This window comes from Electrona antarctica, assembly GCF_951216825.1.
Source record: "Electrona antarctica genome assembly, chromosome: 7".
NCBI lineage: Eukaryota > Metazoa > Chordata > Actinopteri > Myctophiformes > Myctophidae > Electrona > Electrona antarctica.
The window spans coordinates 45,925,551-45,945,558 of NC_136812.1; the positions used below are offsets into that span (position 1 = coordinate 45,925,551).

General features: G+C 42.8%; 2 protein-coding genes across 2 annotated transcripts in view; both read right to left on the reverse strand.

Annotated features, from left to right (window-relative positions):
• The window catches only part of LOC306926282 (adhesion G protein-coupled receptor D2), a gene marked incomplete at its 3' end in the record, with an annotated part of 46,968 nt that extends 40,459 nt beyond the window's left edge, over window positions 1–6,509 (reverse strand). Inside the window, exons 1-6 of the mRNA XM_079505550.1 lie at window positions 6,351–6,509; window positions 6,182–6,215; window positions 5,379–5,403; window positions 1,792–1,995; window positions 1,416–1,442; window positions 226–612 (exon numbers count right to left, since the gene is read on the reverse strand). Of these exons, the coding sequence (XP_079361676.1) occupies window positions 226–612; window positions 1,416–1,442; window positions 1,792–1,995; window positions 5,379–5,403; window positions 6,182–6,214 (676 nt within the window). The 5' untranslated portion in view covers window position 6,215; window positions 6,351–6,509. The remainder of the gene's footprint in view (window positions 1–225; window positions 613–1,415; window positions 1,443–1,791; window positions 1,996–5,378; window positions 5,404–6,181; window positions 6,216–6,350) is intronic.
• Window positions 6,510–7,433: 924 nt separating this feature from the next.
• Window positions 7,434–20,008, reverse strand: part of kif14 (kinesin family member 14) — a 39,144-nt gene continuing 26,569 nt past the window's right edge. The window contains exons 24-31 of the mRNA XM_079505116.1: window positions 19,586–19,686; window positions 17,279–17,515; window positions 16,113–16,300; window positions 14,560–14,712; window positions 12,757–12,879; window positions 12,209–12,283; window positions 9,082–9,223; window positions 7,434–8,446 (exon numbers count right to left, since the gene is read on the reverse strand). Coding sequence (XP_079361242.1) covers window positions 8,052–8,446; window positions 9,082–9,223; window positions 12,209–12,283; window positions 12,757–12,879; window positions 14,560–14,712; window positions 16,113–16,300; window positions 17,279–17,515; window positions 19,586–19,686 — 1,414 coding nt within the window. The 3' untranslated portion in view covers window positions 7,434–8,051. The remainder of the gene's footprint in view (window positions 8,447–9,081; window positions 9,224–12,208; window positions 12,284–12,756; window positions 12,880–14,559; window positions 14,713–16,112; window positions 16,301–17,278; window positions 17,516–19,585; window positions 19,687–20,008) is intronic.

Genomic DNA, 20,008 nt, shown 5'->3' on the forward strand with positions numbered 1-20,008 from the left:
TTTAAGTATAAAATGTATTTAAAAAAAATGCCAGTAATTTCATGGTATATTTCAGTTATTTGTCATATATATTTTTTTATTACGAAGCCTAAAAGGCAAATGGAATTGTGTGATTTCTATTCATAACGTTCCAATGTCCAATGCCAAAAACACAATTAAATCGTTAATCGCAATTATTTGTGACAATTAATCATAAACTAAAATGTGTAACAGTGACAGCCCTACCTCCTCCCGAGGAGATGTAGAGGCCCCGCCCGTTGGCCAGCGGCAGCCCGTCCACGTGGAGCCCCCACTGCCCTCCCTGCCGGCTCCAGGAGGCACAGACCGAGTGCCAGGCGCCGTCGTGGCCGAAGGTGTCGATGTAGCGGCCCTGGGCGGCGTGCACCAGCAGCGCCAGCTGCACGGGCTTCCCCGCGGCGAGGCGCGCACGCAGCTGGAACTCGTTGACGTGCGTGGAGTAGGAGAAGACGGTGGCGGAGCCGAGGAGCTCCGGGTCGAAGCGGAGCCAGGAGCACACCGTCACCGACGCCATGGCGGGGAAGGAGTGGCGGAGGCGCGCATTCCGCGTGTCCGACCGCCCCGAGAACTCCAGGATCAGAGTTTCAAAGGAGGCTGATTACAAATTAAAGAAAGTTCCACATGGAGGAAAGAGAAAAGAGCCAGACGTTATGGACATCACAAAAGACTAAAAAAAACTATGATGACTTGACTTAACAGTGTATATGGCATAATGTTTCTGTATCTGTATTTGATTTGAAGTGGATGCACTAAAAGCAATTCCGTTGTATGTTGAACACAGTGACATTAAACATCTAATCTTATTTTAAAGGAAAATCCTTGGCAGACTAGTCGTGCCAAAAGAGAAAGCAGCAGATCTACAAGAGCACAACATGTCATATCGCCAAGTGTTGTGAGCTTGTAGATCTCTGAATTTCTTTGATATTATTTGCCTATAATGACATTTCCAAGTGGTTTAAAGTGGTTCAAAGAGATGGAACCGTATTTTTGTGCCACACCGGTTTGTGGTCTGATATTTAAAACTACAATCCGGGACTTTTATTGAATAAAATTGTTTTATTTGAACCAATCTGTAAACTGGTACATCTGCAGTGGCTGGAGATTGTTAAGACAGCTTGGCCCTGGTGTCAGGTTGGACAAACACTGCAACTGAATGGCTGAAAAATGGAAATGAAGAGTTTACATAGTACACATAGTACATGCATAAACTTTCCTTAATGATTATATCTGGTTTCAGTATTCAGTATTCAGTATTTCAGTATTCATCTAATATTAAGGTTATTCTTGCAGTCAGTTTGTATTGGGGGTCACGAGACATGGCCAAAGCATTTCCGGGGGTCCCCAGCCTAAAACGTTGAGAACCCCTGGACTAGATTATGTCATTAAAGAGAGCTCACCTGATTGGACACTAGATGCACCACCACCTTTATTGTAGTTCAGACATTGTGGCATCGGGAGAGAGAGACATAACGGACATAAAACTTATGGACTGCGGCTTTAAAGTTGTAAACATGGGAAATACTTATTCACTAGAAGCTGAGAGGACTGGCAAAGGCTGTGTTGTCGCATGTGAGTTGTTGCATGGCTATATTAGTGCGTGCAAGCGTGCGCGCATGTGTGTGTGTGTGTGTGTGTGTGTGTGTGTGTGTGTGTGAGTGTGTGTGCGCGCAAAGCCTGTTGCAGAACAAAGCACAATGAGCCTACTGTCTGCGCTGCCATATCAATACGAGTCATCATAGACGACACACACACACACACGCATGGTGAACTCACCCTTCAGATGTGTCATGACTTTCCTGGCGATCCACACGGGCTGGGAGATGTTCAGCGACATCAGGAAGCCGGTGAGCTCTCGGTTCTCCGGGGCGTTGGAAACCGCGGCGAGGGACCCCGAGCGCTGGTTACACAAGCGCCCGGCGTCGTGCCACGCCAGGTGGTCCGGCACGTACTCGTAGTAGGACTCGCCGGCGGCGAGCACTAGAAACAAAGGGTTTGAAGTGAGTGGTTTCGAGACCTGTGGTTTCCAGACCCAATAGACTGGGGGTCATCCGGACTGTGTCATGGCGAGCAGTATGGTTCTAGAAGGAGATAGAATCTGCAGACCCGGTAAAGAAAAACAAAACTGGCCGGGGCCGTGGCTCAGCGGTCCAGGCACCTTGGCCGGTAGTCTCGAACCCGACGGCCTTTACTGCATGTCACTCCCCCATCTCTCTCCCCCATTTCCTGTCAGCCTACTGTCTGTCCCTCTATTAAAATATAAAATAAAAGGCAAAAGCCGGGGGAAAAAAAAGAAAAAAAAACTAAAGCTTTGCTTATTTATTTCTATCAACGTTTCAATCAGTGTAGATGGTTCCAGACCTCATGCATGCACATTTCTACAGCCCAAAACAATGCCAGACTTTTGGGTCCAATGCGGACGGCCGGACGCCGATCCGAGTCCTACATAGACCACCTAACCCAGGGGTGCCCACACTTTTTTGACTTGAGAGCCACTTTCAAAGTGACCAGCTCAACAAGATCTACCCACCAATATGATCATTGCTGAAATTTGTTTAAAAATGTACGGGGGCTTTGGAATAGCGTCACTGGCGTTACATACAGCAAGACATAACACAAACACACTTGGAATGGGGAAATAGAGGGACAAATGGAATTGGTAGGGTGTTTTTTGTGTTTTTATAATACAAGTATTGCATTGTGGGTTTGAACTGACAAGTCACCATAATTCAAGTGTCAGATTCCCAAAAGTTATTTTTTAACAGCCTATTTAAATGAAATATATTTTTAGGACCATGCCATGCTGTGATCTACCTGCACAGCCTTTGTGATCTACTGGTAGATCGCTATCTACCTTTTGGGCACCCCTGACCTAACCTTAGCTTTAATTAACAGCTGAACTTTATTAATTTAACCACTTAAACTTTATATACTGACCGGGGTTCCCCAGGGCTCTAGACTAGTTTGGTGGGGGTTAACAGTAGTAACCAGTAGTACAAGGAAAACATACAATCCCAGCTCTCTAAACCCATACAGACTTTTCTTTAGTTGTCATGCACCCTTTCCAACGTGGCAGAAAGTCTCTTCTAAGTAACCACTCTCCAAACATTCAGTGGCAGCCTGGCCCTGAAATATTAGAACGTACACACAGTTCCAACTAGGGCAGAGGATTTGCACATCAGCCAGTTTCACATCAGCTAAATATGATTTGTAGAATAGAAAAGGAGCCCCAAAAGTTGCCAAGGTTGAAATGACGCAAATATCATCGAAACAGATCATGTTTTGCCGCATGCTTGTTCCGACTCTGTGCTAAGGTTTCACCAAATTATCTTCCAAGCTCAAAATTAATTATGAGTTCCTTATTAAGCTAAAGTTATCCTCCCCAAGTCAGACCGGTCACTCTCCCATAACGTATGAGCTCCAGAAAAGCCCCTTCTCACATCTTAGCCAAGTATTACATTACAATTATAGAGGCCCCACTGCTAAGCAAAGCAGTGAGCCTCATGCTTTCTCAGACCTGAGTTGAACCGACCTGCGACGGCGGTTACAGTTTGACGTGATCTCAGCCTAGGAAGGGGATTAATGACTGGCGACCGATGCTGGGGGGGGCAAGGGGTGAACCCTAACCACATGCTATTAAGGCCTGTTAAAGTGTGGTGAAGTCATGAGATGTTACAATTACAGATGTCATCTCCAAGGCAAACTGAAGGCTGAGAACCGTGTAAAGTTTCTGCGGTTCCAAGCGGAATCTTCAGGGCTGTGATGCTGCCGTCCAGAGCGAACAGGGGTTACCGTGGTCTCAAAGTCAGTGGAGAGCGTCTCACTCTGGACCACCAGTGATTACTACTGGTAACCCATGTGACATTTCAGTTAACATAGGGTAGTCTTTCTAAACCACTTAATATGATTTGTATCTCTGGGACCACAACAGACGCTCTGTAAGGGTCCATTTGGTTCCATAATTTCCATTCATACACTCCCTTTACAGTCAGACCCATAAGGGTCTATTTGGTTCCTAAGTATCAGCCAAGGCAAACAATAGGAGAGCAAGACTCACTTCCCGTATCTATGTGACGTAGGTGGCCGCCTCTTTAGGAGAGCAGAAGTAGGTTGGAACATGAACACATATTCTGGCCTATTCTTTAGCCCCATGGTCACTGAACTAAAAATAAACATTCTTGACAAGCCACACAATCTTATCAACATGCTGACACTAAATGGCTTTTGGTTTATTTTTATTTTTTTAAATTAAGAGAGACAAATCAGGAGAAAATCTACTTTGTAGTAATGGACCTTTCTTTGACCCGGCAACACACTCTCGCGACATCTATAGCAAACATAGAACGTTCACGAGATCTGCCGTTTGACTTACGAGAACATTTTGTGTACAATTTCGCCCCTAGAATCAAAAGTGTGAGTTGGGCTGTCTTCCTAAATTAAGCATCTTTGATTGGAATCCCAGATTTGCACAGAAGGTGGTCGTTGCCTGTTACAGTAACAAGTGTCCCACAGCTTTGTTTGATTGGCACTGCAGCCAAAGATGGTTAATTTAGGAAGCTAGCCCAACCATCACTTTGCCACCAGAGTCAAAATGATACACAAATGGTCTCCTAAGTGACCATGGGGCCAAATTATCGTTCAGAAGCTGTGTTTACGTTCACTCTCCCATTGGCATTAATAGACCACAACCTGCTTCCTTGTCTCCTAAAGAGGCACACACCTACTGTATGTCACACACAAACGGAAAGAAAAGGAAAGACTTGGGCAGTCTTTCTTCTTTTTCTTTGAGTGGTGCAACCACTCCTAGAAACAGCAATGCATGTCGCTCCCTATGTGTGTCTATATGTACTGTATGTCCGTATGTATGTTTTTGAGTGGTGCTACCACTCCCTTACGGAGCTATGTGTGTGGGTAGCTGGCTGGCTGGCTGGGTGGGTGCCTGGCTGGGAATGAGCACGAAAACAGCATGGTTGTTTTTCACCACCTGTGCGCAACCTAACGCACACACAAACACACATGCACGTATTAACTGTATATATGATGCTTTCGTTTTTTTTTATTTGTCTTGGCTGCAGCAGATTTTAATTAACAGGAACCACAAATTACACCTTTATGAGCTTCCCGTTCAAATCCGCTGCCGAGCCAATCAAATGAAGCTATAGAAAAATGAACGTGGACCAGGAGATGGGCATGCCACCTTCTGGGGGGAAAACACTGGGACAGAAGTGCTTAACTTCCCCCTGGAACTCCCTCAATGACCAAGTTAAGTTAAGAACCAGTGACAAGGGGACACATTGACACCCTATAAATGTTGGGATAGGTACATGGTAATTCATGGAAAGGAGATATTTAAGATGTCTTACCTGATGTAAAATGATGAAACCAAATCTGAAACAGAATATCAAGTATACCGGTAATTGGTTTAGTAGTGTAAAGTAGCCTACGCATTTCAAACGTTTTATGTTTTTATATTTAGTCTATTTTCCAATATTGTGTCCACTCTTTAATACTGCTGTACTGTGTATCAATGTGTGTACCAGTAAGTAGTCTACACTACAGTGGTGGAAAGTAACTATAATTACAATTACTCAAATACTGTACTTTTTCCTATACTGGAGTATTTCCAATTTTCTATCATTGTACTTCTACTCCGCTACATCTCAGAGACAAATATTTGTACTTTATTAATTTTAATTTACTTTACTTATATCTATATCTACATTCATTCTCTTTGCACAGCATCAGTTAAATTCATACATAGTTAGGGCCTACCTACAGCACTTAAGATGAATCAATCAAGTAATTTCAATTGAGCAAATTTGTCAATATGAACTTGAATAACTTGTGGACTAAAAAGAAGAGGAGAAATAAGCCAGGCAGGCATGCAGTCCCACCTATATAAACAGGGCAAACCAGGCAGCCTGTATTACTGGCCTATGGCTCATTTTCACATCACATTAGTCTGTACTTGACAGAACAGTAAATATCATTTGCACGGCTCTTTAGGGAGGACGAGATGGAAAACACATTTAGGGGTTCAGCGTGTTTTGGCAGGTTCTGCAGTGTAGCTACACTAACAAACGTGCCCGTTTGAATTAAGGACACAGTAGTTGTTGGCCAAAACAAGCCACAATGAACACAAATAAATATCGTTTTTAATACTTACAAGCATATTCGTGCATATTAACCGGCCGCGCATCCTATGAAAATGTAAATTAAAAAGGCATTCGTTAGTAAAGGCGAGGCAACAGAAGCCTATGCATATAATAGTTTATCTTAAAAACATTAACATATGTTTAAGAGTTTTGATAAAACATTATTTTTCTTATATTTACCTGAGTCCTCCGGTGTTAAAATGATGAGTCGAGTTGTCCCAAAACTTCGCGCGTTTAGCTACACTCCACCTCAGTCGACACCGTGTCGTGTTGTTAGTAACATTGTAAACATCTCTTAATGGCACGGTAAGACGTTGACAAAATTCAAAGGCTTATTTAAAAAATAACAATCCAACTTCAGTTCGGACTTGGTTTGCCGTCGGTGGGAGCCTCCAGTCCTTTGACAGAATGTATGGAGAGATGCAGAGGGAGGTGGGCGTTCCTCTCTACTCACTGCTGCTCAGAGGTGCCAAGAAAACAAGGAACCTAATTATTAATTACCACTTTACCAGTGGTGGTAAAAGTAGCTACTTAAATACTTAAAGTATCAATGATGCAATGTAGAAACAGTCTTAAAAAAAATACAAATAAAAGTACTAAAGTAATGGCATCAAAATATACTTAAAGTAAGCTATACCAAAAGTAAAACTACCCATGATGCAGAATGTCCCATTTCACAGGTTTCAAAACGTATGACTATTTTGCAAATAGTCTAGAGCTTATAATAATCAAAATGTACACAGTAGTATACGTTTTCAATTAATTGTAGTGGAGTAAAAAGTACAATATTTGTCTCTGAGATGTAGCAGAATAGAAGTAAAAGTATTGCAAATTGGAAATACTCCGGTAAAGCAAAAACTTGAGTACATTACAGTACGTTACCACTTCTGAGGTGACAAGAAAACAAGGCACTTTATACATTTAACCTACAGTACTACTACAGCAGTGGTTCTTAAACTTTTCAAATTCAACGGTCATTGCAGAATTGCATTAGGCAAGAAGCACAGATGCATGCAAGAGATGGAGCTATTCAAGATCAAAAATAATTAGTTAAGATTAAATTACCAAAACACAAGATTAGAATGCTGGCCTGTCCATTTGCACTTGGACCGACGACAATGTTTTCAACATGAATGCAGGCATGCAATTTTGAGTCAAACCTCAATCATTCATGAACGGTTATAAAGTACATGCACAGTAAGACAGTATTGGAAACGTATAAGTGTAAAGCATTTTGTTTCAATAAATGCACTCAGCACAGCATTTTTTTAAAGTTACTTTATTTGTCACGTAATAGACATTTGATAGAAAAGCTTTTTTTTAAGAAATCCCTGTACAGTACGGTCTTAAATATTTGATTGTGCTTGGTAAATGTTTATGTCAATCATGTGGCAGCTCAAAGTAGCCTATATGAAGGTGTGCAAGGTTCAGTGCAAGTAATAATTCAAGCCCTCGGTCACTCCTGAGTGCAACGTGTGATATATGATATAGACAATGAAGGTTAATACAGTAAAGCAATTCGTTTGTTGCATTTTGACCAGACCGTTTTACGCAGAAATAAAATGTACCAACAAACCTAATGAACGCCAACAATGAGACTCGGCGACCTCCTTTGACATTTACATCACTGTATTTTAAAGTGTGCACAGTACAATATATATAATATACAAAACATTAAAAACTTTATTGGGATTTAAAAGGGTTAAAAGCAATGAAAAAGCATGTAAAAGTACAATTGTACTGGTTGCAATTGCAGCAGGAAGACGATGTTGAGTAATTAGCCACCATCAAGTTATAAGAGACTTGAGAGTTGCAAATAATACAACATCCAAACTGAGAGTTACAATAATATACATCCAACACTCAAAATGACAGCACATATCAGACAAAGCGAGGGCTACTTTTGCAGGACGTGTACACCGTCTCGCAGGAGAGCGCGTGCGCCTTACTGAAGGTTCTCTCTCTGAGAGCACCAACAACCTTCTCCTTGGAAGACGTCGAGTTGCCGCCGACGCTCCTCTCCGAGCTGGCAGAGCCTCTCGTTTCCGCTTCCCCCAGTTGGTTAAAGGTGGCTTTGGCCAGAGCCTGGAGGGCTGTGTGGAGTGTGTCTCGCGTGTCCAGGACCCTCTTGACGCAGGGCAGCCGCAGGCTGTAGGACACAGTGGAGGAGGACGTCGTGCCTTTGGTCAGGCCGCCGCTGATGTGCTCGTCTACCACCCTGGCAGAGGAGGAGATGGCGTGCGTGCAGATGCCATGGTCAGAGTCCCAGACTTTACCTGGAGAGAATAGTGTGATTTTAAATATACAAAAAAAATAGATCGGCCAAAACTGTTACTTTTCAGGATTCAAATAAAAATGTGCAGATCTACAAGGCAAGCTCAAAATGTGGCGTGAAGCTTGAGCTTGTCTGTAAAAGTAACTTGTCTGCTACTTTTGCAACGCACAAGTGATCTAGAAGTAGGGCATTAATTTACAAAAAGAAAATTAGAATATGGAGATGGTGGTTTCTGCTCCGATAGCAACGATATACATATAGCAGTCAATGTTCCAAGACTTTAGGTTGCAATTAAATTCCTTAAATCGTGTTAAATTAGGTATTCATTTTGGTGCTGTGAGATTTGTTCAACACAAATCCTGCAATTGCACAACAGAAAAATATTGCAAAAAAGAATTATTTGGCATCACAAGAAACATTTTATTACAGCACTGGATGCTATGGGGCTTGGCCTTTGCAGTTCTCACTATCGATTTCTGGGAATGTTGGTGATCTAAGAAACATTTTATTGTTACACACACATTGCTGCGAGTTACAGTACCTACCCAGCGTCCAAGGTTGCGAGTCTAAAATGTAAGCATGATCAAAACCAGCCTCTCTGGGTTGGTAGCTAGTAATCATCAGGATGTTCTTTACCTCTGAGACTGGTGGAGAGGGAGTGGTGCAGCTGTCGGACAGCCTGGTTGAACTGGAACAGTCTGGCTGCCGTGTTCCCCAGACTCTGCAGCTGGAGCTCCAAGTCCTCCTCCCCCGCGCTCTCTGGGCTGACCTCCTGCTCCTGTGTGGTGGACAACACAGGTGTGAAAATGCACGCACGGCATGTACATTGTAGGTCACATTTTGGTATGGCCTTCTGGTTTCTGTTATGTTTGCACCAACTAAAATCAGAGTATCCAAAGACAAAAGCAAACATTGAGATTGATAAGGTATCCCAGTACCTAGGTTTCTGAACACAGAGATTTTAGGGCATTGAGTGATGAACCTCTTGACCAGGGGCGGATTTACTGTAGGCAAAGTAAGGCAGATGCCTTAAGGCTCATTCATAGTCTGGATTTTCGGTGGTGGTGTGACCACCGCTCCGGTGGTGAGGTGACCACCGGAGTTGAAATAACATTGAGCGGTGGTGAGTAAAAACAGAAAGGGCTGGGGCGGTGGTTTGCACTTCACCGCGGCTCGTGAAGTCATGTTGTAGTTCGGTGGTCACCTCACCACCGAAAATCCAGACTATGAATGAGCCTTTTACTTGGCTACGTTTCTGCCTCCCCTCCGACAAAATTAATTATTATTAAATGATATTGCCTATAGGCCGCCACCTAGCCGCTACGCAAGGCAGACAGACAGTGTATCAGACAGAAGAATACACATCTATTCTCTCTGTGTCCTGCGTGTCTGGAGGGGTTTGAGTCTGAAGTCTTTTCACACTTTGGTGTGAAACGTGTCTGCCAGGTGCCTGCATGGCATCCCCCCCATTCACAGAACCGGTTTTCACATGACGACATATAAACACGACACACACGTCCCGAGTCCCGACCTTATTCTTCGTTTGATTGTTGAGAAAGCAGAGCAGAGACACAGCAATAGCACCAGAGAAAGCAAAAAGGTTGTCCAGGGCAAACTTATTTTGAACAGATTAATTTGTGACTGCTGCTGCACTAAAACAAGTTTGAAACTTAATTTGCAAGTTTACTGTCAGACACCATTGGACAGTGCACTGGTACCCGACCCAAGTGGTGTGAAACCCATTTCTCCAGCCCTATGATCACTCTGTTTACACTTGACCTAATCACATAATGTATACTTGGTCACAGCAGTGACCACCTTCTGATTCCCAGGCTACCCACTCCGCTACAGTGAGGAGGATTGCGTTGTGCGATAACTGCAGCCTCATCCACCACTTAAATCCCAACGTCTCCAGTCGAGTTAAGTCAAGTGCCTTGCTCATTGGGGGAGCTGAGGGAAAGCATAATCACACACTCACTTTTCCCCACCCAAACTATCCCAGCTGGTCCAAGGATTCACTTCTCAGTTTCTCTCACACACACACACACACACACACACACACACACACACAGTTCTGACTGATGTCACTGGAAAAACAAGAGACCGTTCCAAGGGGATCAGTCCATTCCTATGACATAAATGTAACGGCGTTCATCTCCATGCACTGCTGTAGAGGAGCCAATGTTGATCTCAATGAAACACAAGCAGCCCAATCCTCAGCCCCACCATTAGCAAAACCCTGAATAGTGGGAAACATACACAGCAATAAACCCTCTTCACTTCAGCCAGGAATTTCACTTTCCGATTGCAACGCCTTTTTTGCAAAGAACATGCCGTTTTCACCTTTTCTTACCATTACACTGGAGGGGAAAATAATAACAGTCCCTCTATGTGAAGTGAGAGGCCCACTTTGGCTGACACATAAATGGCACATTTATATACAGTTGGGTGCCACCGATATTGTCCCTTATCATTTGACCCATTTAGGCCTGACCTCAATTTAAAAAAAATCCTTCTAAATCCTCCAGTTTTCTGAAAAAAATAGCAGACCTACAAGCTATGAGCTTGTAGATCTGCTATTTTTCAATAGCTAAATTATAACAATGTTTAAAACACCAAAAGGGGTTCCCGCCTAAAATGGGTTAACTGTCCTTTTGCGCAGATCACGCAAACCTCAGCAAAAAGAAAAGGACAATATCGATGGCCTCCAACTGTAAGCAGCCAATAAGTCACTTTCTTCCAAACCCCCTTTTGTTGTCTCAACGACAATGACATTGTGTGGGTGGTGAAAACCCCCCCAGACGTTATTGTCCTTTGGGCGGTCGGTGACGTGGCGATGAGCATCCCTCGCAAAGCGTTGTCGTTTTGTGTGGTTTAAGATAACGGCAAGCAAGCGTGTTCAGGGTGACTGATGGCACTTCATTCAACACGTTCATTATCTGAACGGTGGCCCAAGGGGAGACTGGGGGGAGATAAGCCAAGAGGACATTGGGTTCCAACAGCAGCCATTAACGATGACTGGCAGCTTTAACAGGCCTGCTGGGATGGTGGCGATTAATAGCATTTTTGTGTCACGATGCGAGATGTGTTTTTTTTTTTGCCGTCTACTGTATGAGGGTATTCCACATATTGATGCAATGTATTTGAGTGGCGATATGACACAATTTGGGTTACATACACACCAGAAGCTGGACATAGGAGGGGCCAGCAAACAAATGCCATTGATAATGAAGACAATTTTGAGTGTTTGTGTAAACACAAACACTGCGTAACACAAACATTGATGACGAAGGTGAGGACGCAAATTGTGATTGGCTGGAATGAGATGATGTACGATAAGTGCGCCCCATCACTTCACATGGGTGTGATTTTTTTATATACATATGCTTTTATTGACAAATCTGTATGAGCGTATGGCAGCTGGAGCTGAGGATTAATACATGTATAGTAAATCAATTCCCTTTGGGGATAAAGTATACAGTATCTTATTCTTATCCATTATTTCAGGACGTGCTGATGTGGGCTCGTGGTTCTACTGACTGATGTAGCTTACTGACATGTGACAGTGGATGTATTGCTGACTGATGTAGCTTACCGACATGTGACAGTGGATGTATTGCTGAAGGATGTAGCTTACCGACATGTGACAGTGGATGTATTGCTGAAGGATGTAGCTTACCGACATGTGACAGTGGATGTATTGCTGAAGGATGTAGCTTACCGACATGTGACAGTGGATGTATTGCTGAAGGATGTAGCTTACCGACATGTGACAGTGGATGTATTGCTGAAGAGCACAGGTCAAGTCTACGGTCTGGGACTTCAGATTGTGCAGGACCTGCAAAATGGAGATGGTACAGCAATACGAGTTAACACACTGAAGATCTACTTCCATTTGTTTGTATACAGAAATGTTTCCATCCCCGTGTATGTGATTGATTGAATTATTAGCAGGGTGTTTGACCGTACAACTACCTGTACTGTTAAAGGTTATCTAGTTGCATTACTGATTAATACAATACATCAGAGGAAGGAGGGGAAAGTGGGGCAGCAGAGGACGCTACTACCAAGGACTTAAACTATGTCAGCCAGTCTTTTAGTTTGGGTAGGGAGTCGAACTATTTTGGTAGTACATTCCACATTATGGTGGCAGCATAGTAGAATACATTTTTAGCCAAGTTTGAACCGAAATTTAGGGGAGGGGGGGGACAAGGTCAGTTTATCTCCTCCCCGTTGGCATAACACCATGATAGTAATGTATGGAGCATGACAGTCATTTCCCCGTGTCCCCAGATAATTGTCATCACTTACCGGGTTCCTTGGATACAACAGCTGGGTTTCCCTCAGCATGTCATTGTTGATAATAAGCCCCTCCTTCAGAAGGGACTGGACACCCTTATTGGTCCCCTCCAGTAGTGACGTGGCCACTGACAGCTGAAAGTAAGCAATCACAACTGTAAATGTGAAGCACTTTATCTAAGAAACTTATTGAATATGCCAGCAATAGACATTCTAGGGGTGTTAATCCAACTAATCAAAAACAATCGATTTCATAGGTTTCAAAAAGGCCGATCTACAAGATCAAGTGTCGCATTGTGACCTGGGGTGAGCTTGTAGATCTGCTATTGACACTATTTTTGCACGACACTGCTGTGCGTAAAGTATGTGGTTAATGGAATAACATTTTTTTTGCAGTGACCTTGGAGCCAAGATTACTGGTAGCTTTATATTCCATCTGACTAGAAACCAGCAAAATCAGAGAAGCTTTGGTCTATATGAAGTATTACAAGCAGAAAACACAGCACCAATGCCGTAGTGATCATAATCTACTGTACATTTAGAATCACCATCAAGATTGCTAGGCAATTCATCATAATGATTATGAAATCATCATTAAGTTAGGGCAAGTAATTTTCTTTGGTTATAAGCTCTACATTGCTATAGAGGCTGACATTTTGAAACCTACTGTTACTGAAGATGTATCGTTTTTATAAAGAGCTGGGGAGATGGGAGGACCCCTGTGACTGAACACTATCTACTAACAATGACTCACCTATCAGAATATAGTTCTTTAAACAATAATTTGTTTAAGAAATCACTTACCATTCATATAAACATTAGTATTTAGGGGTATGCTTTCTAATTCTTACATCTACTAGCTAACCAGGAAATCTACCATCACAACATCTTCAGATCGTCCTCAACTAAATACAATTCTGAGCACAGGGAGGGCATTAAAACGTTTCTCTGCAGCAGATTGCAGAGAATATAGTGCAGAGAATATAGTTCTTTAAACAATAATTTGTTTAAGAAATCACTTACCATTCATATAAACATTAGTATTTAGGGGTATGCTTTCTAATTCTTACATCTACTAGCTAACCAGGAAATCTACCATCACAACATCTTCAGATCGTCCTCAACTAAATACAACTCTGAGCACAGGGAGGGCATTAAAACGTTTCTCTGCTGCAAGCTCATAGCGCCCCACCGAGTGGCGCGCTACGAGCTTGTAGGTCTGCTATTTTTGAAAAATAGTGAAAATATTTATTTCAGAAAACTGAAGGATTTTGAAGATTTTTTTTTAATTTTGAGGTCAGGCCTAAATGGATTAATGAACATTTTGATCCAGACAAGTTCTGCTAATCCACCATCCTGTGGACAACAGCAGCAAAGGGTCAACCGGTCCATGAAGTGCAAATATGACTAATTTAGTGGCTTTGGTTAGATATGTTGCATTCTTATGCCCACTGAGCACCTCTCAGAGAGACATTTCCACGTTAACAGAGAAGTTCATACCCAGTATGTAAAAAAAAAAAAAAGAAATGGTCTGGGAATTTAGTAGCCGTCTTAATGAGAGGTTGTAGAGCAGAATATGCGTCCCTGGTGAACTTATACAGTCCACAAAAAAATAAAATCATACATGCCGTTTTAACATTCAGTTCAATAAATCCACCCCCACCATCTCTAACCCCTAACCCTTGCTCTGCCACGAGACTAATATTCCATTCTCCCGCATTATGGAACGGGGCCGGGGAGTGCTGATTACAAGGGGCCCCTGAGCCCTTGCATGTACAGACGAGCTGCTGTGCAATTAATGGGGGGGGGAGTTACCTTGCCCGTGGCCCATGTGCCGAGCGCCGTAGTGTTCAGCGCGGTGCCCGTCATCGCTGCCAGCTGGCACAGCGCTCGCAGAGCGCCGTCCAGCGTCTGACCGCTCTTCCTCTGGGCCTCCGTCACCATGGACGAGATCTCAGACTCGCAGCCCTGGGACGGGGAAAGGGTCACGGAGGTTAATTTAACAGCAAAGTGTGAGCTGTACTGTACATGTAGTACCGAAACGGGTGATTTAAAAATCAGACGCCAGATCGATAGCTAGCAGCAATACCCAACAAAATGGTTGACATTGATTGAAGTGGGCGAGTGCACAAATTATAACATTGAGAAACTGGAGTGAAGGTGGGAGTAGGACTATTAAAAAAAAAGAAATTAGCAAAATTGCTTACAACAAAATAATAATAAAGTATTCAGTGTTTAGGTGCGGAGGCTTTTGAAGAATTCTTATATAAATATATGATCAATTATAATATACACACGGTATATTCATGTTCTGTTAGGGGCTCAAGGTTGACAATTCCCTGCACGCGGAGATTTCCATACTCGCGGCTCCAAACCGCTCACAGCTACGACCCGTCAATCAATGTTGTGCATTCTGATTAGACGCCGGTCGCTCACGTGGCAAAACGGGGCTTAACCCATTTTGGGCGGGAACCCCTTTTGGTGTTAGCATTATGTTATGCTTTAGCTATTGAAAAATAGCAGATCTACAAGCTCATAGCGTGCCACCGAGTGGCACGCTACGAGCTTGTAGGTCTGCTATTTTTTGAAAAAACGTGAAAATATTTAATTCAGAAAACTGGAGGATTTAGAAGAATTTTTCTCAATTTTGAGGTCAGGCCAGAATGGGTTAAATCGAAACACCCCCTCCCCGTTTCAGGTGTTTATGGTTTTGTAATCAATTCATCCGAGTGGAGGGGGAGGCACCACCAGTTGCTGTCCTTGCACAGATGTCGATACGTTCTAGTGTGTGATCATTTCATTGAGCCAGATTGCACTGATTTGCGACTGCAGAGCTTCTACATAGATTTCCCCATTTGGAATTGGTATAATTAGTTTTTCCCTGCCTGAAGCCCTTAACTTCTGTCAAGACTGTCAAGTGTGATTCATGCTTAAAAAAAGATGAAACAGAAATTGAAGAATAGACCACATTCAACCTGGCATCTGTATATATTTATTTTGTAGATCGCCTAATTTTTCCACGTGACAAAAGTATTGGTCACCCTTCACTTCCATGAATTAATTTAGTCACTCATGATGTCATGTATAGGACCACCTACAGTACTGGCCCATGATGTCAGTAAGGTTATTTGAAGCAGATGTTGCACTGGATTGATTTAGATGCACAACCATCTTTATTAGTAGTCTGGATATCAATATCAATGACCTCTGTGTCAGGGGAGACATTAACAATTACGTACTGTAGCCTAAACGTTTGTCATTTAGTATATTTGATGCATGTTATTTATTTGATGCATCTTACTTATTTAATCGTGGATACATGTTTTACTGACAAATATTGTGTGCTGTACAATGAAGTTGCGTTTTACCTGAATGAGAAGCTGAAAAAAGCCTCCCATCTTCTTCACCTGCCTGCGGAGCTCCTCACAGATGGTGTAGAGCTGACCATAGGGGGGTCTGACCGCAGCCAGCCACTGCATGGTGGCAAACACTGCCCTCTCCATGGCCGAGGTGGCTTTCACCAGCTGGGTCTGGGCCTCTGGGTTACACACGAACACTGTGGGAGAAAAGACATCACGCTTAAAACCATTTTGACCTGAGATCAGATTAAAACATGTCTTCTACATCCTGACAGTTTTCTGAAAAAGCTGTTTCTATGTCAGTCGTTCTTCGATTTTTCAAAAATAGCAGACCTACAAGCTCGTAGCACGCCACTTGGTGGCGCGCTATGAGCTTGTAGATCTGCTATTTTTCAATAGCTAAAGCATAACATAATGCTAACACCAAAAGGGGTTCCCGCCCAAAATAGGTTAAGCAATGTGCCATAGTAGAGTTACTGTCGGATGGAAACCTCACGTCCAATAGTGGCAAAAATAGACGATCTACAAGCTCAAATGCGCCGCAATGAGACACATTTTGAGATTGTAGATTAATATTTTTGCAACTTTATTGCGACACGAGAATAAAGAAGTAGGGCATTCATTTAGTTTTTTGGGGTGGGAGAGTACAATTGGAGATATGAGGAGGTACAGGTATTGAACATTTTCAATTATTTGATTGTTCTAGGAAAGTAACAGTAGAAATAGAAATGTTTCAGTGCTTTTCGATGAACAAAAGCACCCTCTAGTGTGGTGGGTAGAAATGATTTCTCCTCACTCTTGTAATCAAACCTTTGTTGTGTTGATCGCTAAAAGCTGCACGTTACTTTCCCCTTACCCCGGATTCTGAACACGGTTTGACATTTTTACTATTGGATCAAATAGCAGTCAAAATTCATGTCAGATCCTGCATATAGGTGCGACATGACCTTTGATCAGATCTTAACGTCTCAACAGAAGAGTAGGGAGCCAAAATGCAACCACCCCAATGGTATAAGTAACATACTCTAATTGTAACATACTCTAAAATGAATGTGTTCAATCTGTATAGTAAACATTACATAATGCCACTTTAATGTTGCAAATTGAATAAACATCCACAAATTGGGACACTGGAGTATTTGGTTGACATGGATGTGGAAAGGTTTCATTCCCACCGTTCTCCTGGCTGTCCTCGTCCAGAGCGTGGTACAGCTCAGCCATGCGGCGGACGGCGCCGTACACCACGCACAGGTCTGACGCCAGTCTGTCGGCCACGCTCTCCTCTGGCCTGCCGCCGCCGCTGTGACGCAGACACGACAGGGTCTGGCCAATGAGCTCCTTGCAAATGCCTGGCAGGGCGGAGTCCGAGGAGCTGGGGTGGATGGAAGGGGGTTTGGACACGCCCATCAGACCTGAGGGGGAAATGGAATTTAGCGTATTTGCACATAGTTAAGAACTAGGCATGTAACGATACGATACGAGTTTCACGATATGATTTTTCACGATATTTAACACAATTATTTTCCAGACAAATGATTTTTTTTTAATGATTTATCTTCCCCCCAAGCTTTTTTCACATTTCTTATTTAACTACATTGCAAAAGTAACACTGGTATTTGTGTGTGTGTGCGCAGTATTATACATGAGCGTCAATCAGCTGGATGCATGCTCACACCTGTAACTGCCAGACGCAGGCCTCTGTGAGCCGCCTCTGTTATAGTCTAGGTCCGTCCAGGCCAGCTGCAGCATACATACTGCCACAAAGGCTAACGCCAGGGCTCCACCGGACGCATCAGCGTCGCGTCTCCGTCACCGTCAGGGAATGTTCCCTTTTTAATCAATGAAGGGTGGCTCCACTGCCCGCGTTGCGTTGCGTTGACGCGACGCGCGCATTAAAATTTAAACGGTGCGTTTTTTGACGCACGCGACGGAGACGCAACGCGTCCGGTGGAGCCCTGGCGTAACACTGCAGCTACCGCCCACGACCCCACAGGCATTTTATATGAAGATTTTTCTTTAATGATTTCACTTAGCTACGGAAACCTCCAGTGTCGTCTGTTAAAACCCATTCTGACCTGAGATCAGATTCTAAAAATGTCTTTCAGAAAAAGCTATGTTTCTATGTCAGTGGTTCTTCGATTTTTCAAAAATAGCAGACCTACAAGCTCGTAGCACGCCACTCGGTGGCACGCTATGAGCGTGTAGATCTGCTATTTTTCAATAGCTAAAGCATAACATAATGCTAACACCAAAAGGGTTTCCCGCCCAGAATGGGTTAAGAAAAACAGAATTGTGCCTGAAATGTTGTGAAATACTGCGTTGCACGCCAATCAAAGCTGACCATCAAAGTGATTGTTGGCTTGTTTCTAGCTAGCCTACCCGCATCTGCATTCATTTCAGCCATTTTAACATTTACAGGCTAATCCCAGGGTGTCACCATGATTTTCCCTTTCAAAATGTTATTGCCCCTTTCCAAATTATGTTCTTGTCTGGGTTTTGTAAATGCTTGTTAGTGGCACTATATGCTAATGATTTTTGGAAAATGAGACCATTTTAAATTAACCCAAGACTACAAGTCTGTGTAGGAGTCTTATTTATGTAAAGATCAAATAACATTACCACTAGAAAATGTACAAAACTTGTTTTCACTTTTCAGTTCAGGGGATGACATTAAGGGAAATAGCGTTTTATGCATCCGTATGCACAGACTGCATTAAAGCAGATGTGTATTTCAGTTGCTGGCAGTCAACTGTGGAATTATCCACCGAATTGATTAAAGTTGTATAAATATCTCTCAGTTCAAGAAAATGTATAAAGAATAATTAGAGCTGAAGGGAATCTCTTTGCGCTTCAGACCTGCCACAAACGAGGTCAGTGTTCTCAGAACGGACCATGTACCATAAACTCTTCTGAACGCCTGAACCCAAAGAAAATGCAGGAGCACAGCATTCACTTTTATTTTCCCGCAGTAGTAAAATGCATATTCGCTTGTAGATTGGCCAATCATCATAATAGTCCAGGCAGCATTTGAATCATTTCCATGGTGTCCAGAACACCATATACCAATGCAGAAATAAATAGTACCATCATTTTATGACTTTGGCATCAATCCAAGATGTCCACCAAATAAACACATTTCCACAGCTAGGATATCTTAAGACTTAGTTGTTCCGGACACCTCATATCATAGGAATGATATACAGTGAACAAAAAAAATTAAAAAATAAACATGTAATCACAAGACAAAACCCAGGATAAGCACAAAAGCGTAATGAAACACTCGTTTCCAATGCGTTTCCAGACAGTGAGGAGCTGTTGAGGAGAATATGGATGGATATAATGAATGTGCTGCAATGCATTAAACCTCTGGATGAATATAATGTGTTCGGATGAATTACCAGCATATGTGTTCATTGTGTTGTGATGTACAGTATGAGTTACCAGCATTTAAATGTGTTGTGATCATGTGATGTATGCATTACCAGCAGAGTACGAGGAGTTATTGAGTAGACTCTGGATGGGATGAACTCTGATCTCATACAGACGACCGGAGATCCTCTTGCTCTTCAACAGGCTCCTACTCCTGGTAAACAGAACACAGTTTCACGTTATTAGCTTGTTTTCACTCAAGAAAAAAAAATCAGGGAGGGCGCACACCAATACTAGTGTGAAGTTGCCGACCACGGTGCAAAGGCAATACAATGAAAGAAGAGGTCACATCTTGATATTGTAAGGGTATCGCATGAAAAGCTAAAATTGCATGAAGATCAAAATTATATTTAATGAAACAAGTTCTGTATTAGCTCAGCAGTAAAACAAATAAATGTGGGTTCTGGACATGAAAGGTATGGATTGCAGGTTTAATTTGTACGTCACACTCCAACAATAGCAGATCTTCAAGGCAA